We start from the raw sequence: 7627 nt of genomic DNA on the forward strand, positions 1-7627 counted from the left end.
GTTTCCAAGACAACTTAGACATGTCTAGGGTTTCCAAGACAACTTAGACATGTCTAGGGTTTCCAAGACAACTTAGACATGTCTAGGGTTTCCAAACAGTGACTGGTGAGTTTGGACAGTAGATCTTGTGGTTAGCAGTCTAGTGCTTATCCTACAGCATCACACTTGGACTCAAAGAATGACCTTCGAAACTCTAAATCAACCAGTCAATTAACTCACTTGAAAGCAGAAGTTGTATTCACCACCCATCCCCTTGAATACGCCCTAAGGCCTACATCAAGGGGTCTTGGTAGCGCAGTGGTTAAAATGCTGTGTTGCTAACCAAAGGGTGGTTTAGACCCACCAACCGCTCTGCGGGAGATAGATGAGGTGGTCTTTCTCTATAAAGGCATTCTTGTTGTTGTCGAGTGCTGTCAAGTTGGTTCTGACTCATGGTGACCCTGTCTAGGGTTTCCAAGGAGTAGCTGGTGAGTTTGAACTGCCGAGCTTGCGGTCCACTGTTTATCTTACAGCGTCATACCAAGACTCCTCGGAAACCCTAGGGTGTAGCTCTACTTTGTCCTTTGGGGTCTCAAAGGCAAATCGACTCAACAGCAGTGGTGGATTTTCCCACCTAAACCAGTGGTCCTTTCCACTGACTCTTTAAAGACACGGCATCATTCTCGTGGGATGCAGTATTTAGGATGCCCGTTGTCAGGACTGGAGGTGTGTATCTGTCTGCAGGCTGGCTGTGGGAAGCTGGGAGTGGGGGGAACCTAGAACAGCAGTTGTGGTTTCTGCATCCACAAACACAGGGCAGTTCAAACAGGTGGTGCAGGGTGGGAGATAGCAGTAGAAAGGTGGGCCGACATACATACAGACAGACAGACACTGTACAGGCCTCTGCAGGAAGGACCAGAGTGGAGCCGACCTTCCAAAAGCTCAGTGCCCACAGTGAGCGTCAGGGCGGAAGACAGACTGGATGCAAACTGCAGAACGCTTGAACCTTCAGAAACCTGGAGTGGCCCCTTAGGCAACAGTGAGCCCTCCAATGTGTGCACAGCTGGGCATCACGGTGGTCTCCAGGGTGGGTGGAAAGAGCAGTCACCTGAGAGACAGAGTGTGGACACCTATAAACACTGTTAGAGAACCAACCAACCAGCAGCGGACAATGCCTGACCAAAAACAAGAGAAAACCAATGGCAAGCAAGACGGCTCAGAGTGTGAAGCTGTGTGAGCCAGCCCCGAGGTCAGTCCAGAGAGGTCAGTCCATTTCTTTAGGAGAAACATGGAGGCATTTTCAACTGGCCTGCGCTGGAGACTTACTCAGAAATACCTAGTGGAGGTCCTTTTCAGGGCTGGGGAGATCTGAAAACAAATGAAATCTGATCATGACTGAGAGTTAACCAAAATTCTAGTAAACATAGTCCTCCGTGAAAGCGCCCCATAGGCCCACTGCTGTTTCCCACACTCATTTTTCAGTCAAAGTCCAGGGGGGTTGGGAAGGGAGGGGTCACACTGTAAAAAGATGCTGGAGGCATTGTTTGCAGGTAGCAAGGGGGGCTGGAAGCCCAGAAGAAGACTGCAGGGAGAAATAAACAAAGCCTCCCCTTCTGACATTAACATGGGTCCCTGTGTGCATTGAGCTAATGAATTTCAATTGTGTGTGTAAGCCTCTCACATTTCATTTGCTGTTATACAAAGCTGGTTTCCAGAAGCTTAGAAGAACAACTTCATTTTAGTCATCCTTACCAATTCTGAAGGAGGAGCCTTCAAGACGATCTTTTCATTTCATTTTCCATAAACTTTTTGAAATCCCCTCATATAAAGAAGATTCCCTTTTCCCTGATAAAACATTATGTAGAGAGATTTTCTGAGTTGGAAAGTGGTTACTACTAAGCCCAGTCCTGGGATCATGGTTGTAGTTCTTCTGATGTAGTAAACAATCCTTGTAATTTCTCCTGCGTATCACTGATTACATATGCACTTATTTTCTGCATATCCATGGACAAAAGTCAGTGTTCTAATCTTTTAATTTCCTTTAGTACGATAAAATAAGTTACTGGCTTATTCTTTTTCTTTTTCAAAGTTTCCATTGTTATTTTGAGAAGTAAAAATATCATCATCTGGTTATATCACCCAAGGTGCTAAAATAAGATATTCACCCCGCCAATTAGCAAGAGTAAGTGGAGAAGGATGGGTCTGCATCAGGCAAAATCCCAACTGTTTCCAAACGCTAGAAAACAAGCTGTGATAAGGTGAAAATGAGGTGGAAATGTGTACCCCCTTACTCTCAAGGGCTGTCCCCTCTCCTAGAACAGAAAGCACCATATTTGTAGGGTCAGGTGAGACAGAGGCATGGCAGCATGCCATAACCACCTGGTCTGGTAGCACAGCCCATTGGTCAGCTGTACCTCAAGGCCGTCTTGTAGAATCCTGGGGCAGGCATACATCCGGGGGTGGGAAGGAGGGAACTCAGTGGGGCTTGGAGGAATAAGAAAGGAAAACTGGGCAACCAGTTTGCAGAAAACACCTCAATTCTCCATTATCGCCTGTCATTTCTGAAGAAGTAAAATCTACAAGGCGCACAGCATGAAGCTCAATCAGCGCTCTTCATAAGGGTTAAGTTTAACCTGAACTGAACTTGGGAGCTTGAGGTCAAGAACGAGACAGAATTATCGAGAACACTCAAACCCCTCAGTGGAACAGCATGACCTAGTGAGTCCCTGGGTGTCACAGACAGTGAACACGCCACTGCTGCTAGCCCAGAGGTAGCTCGGAAGAAAGAGCTGGTGATCTTCCAGCACAAACTCCAAGGGACACAGCTCTACTCTGACCCAAGTGGGGGTGCAGGAGTCATAAGACTCGAGGGCAGCTGGGTGGTATAAAGAAGACTAGGCAGGATTCTCCCAGGGAAATCTCCAGGGTAACCGAGACTAGGAGGTGAGTCCCACCAGAGTCTAGCGCATACTACAAGGGAGAAATCACTAACAATGCAGCCCTTAGACCCTTAACCAACGTGAGACCACCCCTGCTCCATCTCGTGAATTTGTTGTACTGCTGTTACGCTGTTCAGTGCAGTCAAGCCAATTCTGATGCGGAGCGACCCTGTCCAGGTTTCCAAGGAGCAGCTGGTGGGTTTGAACTGCCGACCTTGTGGTTCGTAGTCCAGTGTTGATCCACAGTGCTACCCCAGGTGTCCTTCTACACATGTAACCCAGGACCAAGCTTGAGCGTGCAGCGAGGACAGACACACAGGGACAGGAAAGACAGACAGAGAGAAGCGTGGGAGACGAACCCCCGTGTGGCCCCCACGGAATAAACCTGTGGGGGAATCGAGCTCCAAGGACACGTCAGAGTTTTTCACAGCACCCTGGGCAAACACCAATCCTAGTCAATGGTGGCAAAGTCTCAAAATGAGGTAACACTCACTCCCATTAATACGGAAGACCTTTCTAAATACAAGCATCTAAAAATATGGCTGTTTCAAACAATACGGCCCAAACAGAAAATGAGCACAGCCAATAACGTCAAGTTCAGTGATGAATGTCCATCTATATCTATGTGGTGCTGTGGAACAAGTACTGGGCTGCTAACTGCAAGGTCAGTGGTTCAAACTGAGCAGCCGCTCCTCAGAAACCCTATACAAGGTCACTTTCAGCTGGAAACAGTTCCACGGCTTCACAACAACAAAAACATACATATGATTAAGTGCATTTAACAATTTCTCCATTCAAGAGACATAGAAACCTTTTTATTTATCTTTACAATTTTCCCTCATTTATTCTGAGGCTATATTTACTATGGGTTTGTATTAAATGTTACAGGAGTAAGCTGGTATCATTCATTAAGCTGATAGAACAGTTTAATTGCACCATATATTTCAGATGCTCTGTGAACGTACTGAAAGGGCAGTACGCACACACCACAATGTATCATTGCTTGGGAGGAGGAGAGGGGGGTTTGTTACTGTTTTGTTGGTGGTGTTTCTTAATGAAAATAAAGCAGGTGAATGTTCTAAGGGGGTAAGGAAAGAAATCACAAGTACTGACATGGTGACGAGAGGTTGTTTAAACGGACACTGCGGGAGGCGAAGTAAAATGTCCATACATCCTAAAGTTTAGGGGTGGTACCCTGATACGGAATAGACATTCATATGTAAGTACTTCCAGTTTGTCCAAACCAGGGTTTAACAAGTATTTACAATCTTCATAAAAGTAATTAACAACAACTTCAACACTGAGAACAGGATCTCATTAGGGCAGAAGGAGAATAAACAAAAACCACCAACTTGTTTCCTTGGCTGGGAGCGTGACATTTATGATTTATAACTTCTGAAAGTACGGTAAGCAGAAGAAATTCCCAGCTTGCTGAGATCAGCAGTTAACTGGGGGAGAAAGCTTTGAGCCGTAGAGGGAACCCAAAGCCGCCGTCGAGAAATTAAAGCGATGCTAGGGCCCAGATGAGCAGTGAGGGGCTGGTGAGGGAAAGCGGCTGAGTGGTCCACAGAGGAGGCTAGGGTCTCCGTGGTCGGCAGGACCTCGGGAGGGAAGGAGGGAGGCAGAAGAGAAAGTGGGTTAGAGCACTGCTGGGTGGTGGTGTTACTTGGGCGTCAGCTGTTAGTGTCCACCAACAGCCATCAACGTAAACCTGGACCTGGGACACTCCTCCAGCATTACCACCTGCATGTATGCCTACACCCCACACAGACGTTACAGACACGGTCTCAGCACACTGTACAGGAGGAACCAACAGACAACCTGACACAGGAGAAGAGGGACAAGAAGAGGGAGCGAGAGGGAGCTGGACAGATGGACACGTGGGGGGGGGGAGGGTGGACAGATCAGTGGACGAAGCCTCCGACGGGAGGAATACATCGAAGAGCTACAAGTGACAGAAAAGGAGGTAGGAACACCAACATAAGAGGAGGAGGGAGAGGCAGGTGACTGGGATGAACAGGACACTGAACGTCCCCAGATCTCCTCTAGCAACCTTCATCACAACAAACACAGTGAGGACACACCACTAGGCTCAGTGGACCTGAACCAGGTACGCAAACGGCTCATCGGACCTGCAGTCACTCGGAACAGGCGCAGAGCAGGATTGTGTGCCAATCCCGAGCAGTTCCACAGGACTACCGCTGGGTTCTGAAGTCTGCTCACAGAGCCACGCATTACTACAAAGACGGTTCTCTCAAGACCATGCCCACAGTGAACCTCCTGGGATCTCCAAGAAGCCTGAAAACTGGGTAGTTCCCCAGAATTCACACTGCTGGCAGTTTTCATTAAAGATAAAAAAACAAAACAAACACCCAGTGCGATCGTCAAGTCAGTTCCGACTCATAACGACTCTACTGGGCAGAGCGGAACTGTCCGAGAGGTTTCCAAGGCTGTAAATCCATATGGAGGCAAACAGCCGCATCTTTCTGTCACGGAACAGAGAGCTGGGGGATTCCAACTACCAACCTTGTGGTGCGCATCCGAGTATTTGAACCACTGCACCCCACCCCCACCCCCGGCCCCGGGTTCCTCCTACTCTAGGTGGTAGTGAACACCACCTGTTCTGGACCCCGGGCATCAGTGTGGCAAGAACCCGGCCTCCAGGGTTTGGCCTTGAACTTATGTCAATAATGTAGGAAAAGCTTCCCTTTGAGAAAAATAAAACTGTCCCGATGATGATGAAAAAATGGATGTTAAAAACCAACAAATGATACTGAATATTACTTTCTAGACAACTGTTAACAATCCAATCCAATCAAAGAAGAATGTATAAAAATAGCTATTAAGACCTGCTGGCGGTTCAAACCCAGCAGCCATTCCGTGGGAGAAAGACGAGGCGATCTGCTCCCATAAGATGCACCGTCTCAGAAACCCTAAGGGGCAGCTCTTCTCTGTCATATGGGGTTGCTCTGAATTGGGATCAACTTGATGGTGCTAAATTGGCTTATTCTTTGGGACTATATGCAACCCGCCCTAAGTGTTCATTCTCTGAAATGCCATTTTATTCCGCCGTGCTCCTGGGTGTGCTGAGATGACATCACATGACCTCTGGTTCTACCTGTACACCTGGTCACACTGCCCACAGCTCAGGGGTGGAGGCTGTGGCGGGCAAGGCGTGCCCCCCCACCCCCAACAAATGCTTCCTGTCTGCAGCTGGCTCTGAAACACCGCGGGGAGGGAACTCTGCCCTCTGGGTCCCTACTGTGGAAATCCCATCTAGAAAACCAACAACAGAGAACCAACAAAAGGGGCTCTCTCATCATTCAGTAACTGTACCACTTCGGGAGAAAGCCCGCCTTCATGTGTTGCAAGCATGTTCCTTGAACAGTCGTGCCTAAGACAGACAGACAGACACACACACAGACAGACACACAGATAGACAGCGGAATCCGTGGGTCTAGTTAAAGGTACCTTTACTCCAGAGAAGGCGGAAACAGCTGTCCAAAGGCTGATTAAGAATCACGAGGCAGTACTTCAAATTCCCTGTAGACATAAAAATAGAACAAAATAAAGACATGAACAGGGTCTGTGTTCCCTGATTCTGCTTTGCCGTCATTACCTCCTGGTAGAAACTGGCATTCTGCATGGCTAATTCCCGACACCTTGGTAAAAGGACGTCATATACGAAGGGGGTCTCCTTCACTGGGGATGTGGAGTCAGGGGGCGTGTTGGCATGTCTAAGACACACATGTCATTACGGCACACAGCAGATCCCCAGGGTGCAGTCGGCCTGGGTGAGTTGCTTCAGGCAGGGGGTCCAGCGGGGAATGGTTTCTCACTAAAAGGAGCACCGCTCTTCAGAGCCAACACACAGAGAGAGCCTCCCGGGAGCTGGCCCTCTGAATGAATGCTTTAAGGACATCTTCTGAAGCAGAGTTGCCCCATGCAGTCTGTGGTTCAGTTTCTTGATCTCCTTAAACTGTTCAAAAGCAAAGATGCCACTTTGAGGACCAATGCACACATGTCCCAAGCCATGGCATTTTCAATCATCTCAAATTCATGACAAAGCTGGACAGCAATTAAGAAGAGCCAAAGAACTATTGAGACCTGTAGATTACAGTGTTGGTGACGAACGCTGGAAAGTACCAGGGTCTGACAGGGAACAAACAAAATGACAGCCAGATGCTCATCAGAAGCAAGAGTGGTAGGGCTCCACCTCACGTACTTTGGATGTGTTACCAGGAGGAACCGTTCCCTGAAGAAGGAAGCCAGGCTTAGTAAGGAAGAGGGTAGCACAGAAGAGGAAGCCCCCCCATGAGACGGACTGTCACAGATGGTGCAACCATGTGCTCAGCCACAGCAGTGACTGTAAGGATGGTGGCCCAGGGCCTGGGGGTGCTTCCTTCTACTGTGCACAGGGTGGCTGTGAGTTCAAACTCAAGGGAACTACCACCAACAACTAAGGGAATGAGAAGAGCAGTCCACATGTATTTGAGCACCATCCAAAGAGGGGTGCAGACAGTGACACCAACCATGTCTCCCCATGGCACTGTCTACTCACTGGGTTCAATGATAAATCCCAGTGGCCACACATCATACTCACAGTGATGGGGTTTATCAGGAAAGTTAACAGGTCACCAGGCAGGAGCAGAGAATGCTCCGGGCACGGTTGCTCCAGGCAGGCTGGCCTCTGTCCACAGACTGTTACT

At 48.4% G+C, this 7627-nt stretch overlaps 1 protein-coding gene across 1 annotated transcript in view; it reads right to left on the minus strand.

Moving 5' to 3' along the window:
* TPK1 (thiamin pyrophosphokinase 1) overlaps positions 1-6471 on the minus strand; it is a 161293-nt gene extending 154822 nt beyond the window's left edge. The window contains exon 1 of the mRNA XM_006861288.1: positions 6390-6471. Coding sequence (XP_006861350.1) covers positions 6390-6471 — 82 coding nt within the window. The remainder of the gene's footprint in view (positions 1-6389) is intronic.
* Positions 6472-7627: the final 1156 nt, after the last annotated feature.

The sequence above is a fragment of the Chrysochloris asiatica genome, unplaced genomic scaffold, assembly GCF_000296735.1.
Source record: "Chrysochloris asiatica unplaced genomic scaffold, ChrAsi1.0 scaffold00041, whole genome shotgun sequence".
Taxonomy (NCBI): Eukaryota; Metazoa; Chordata; class Mammalia; order Afrosoricida; family Chrysochloridae; genus Chrysochloris; species Chrysochloris asiatica.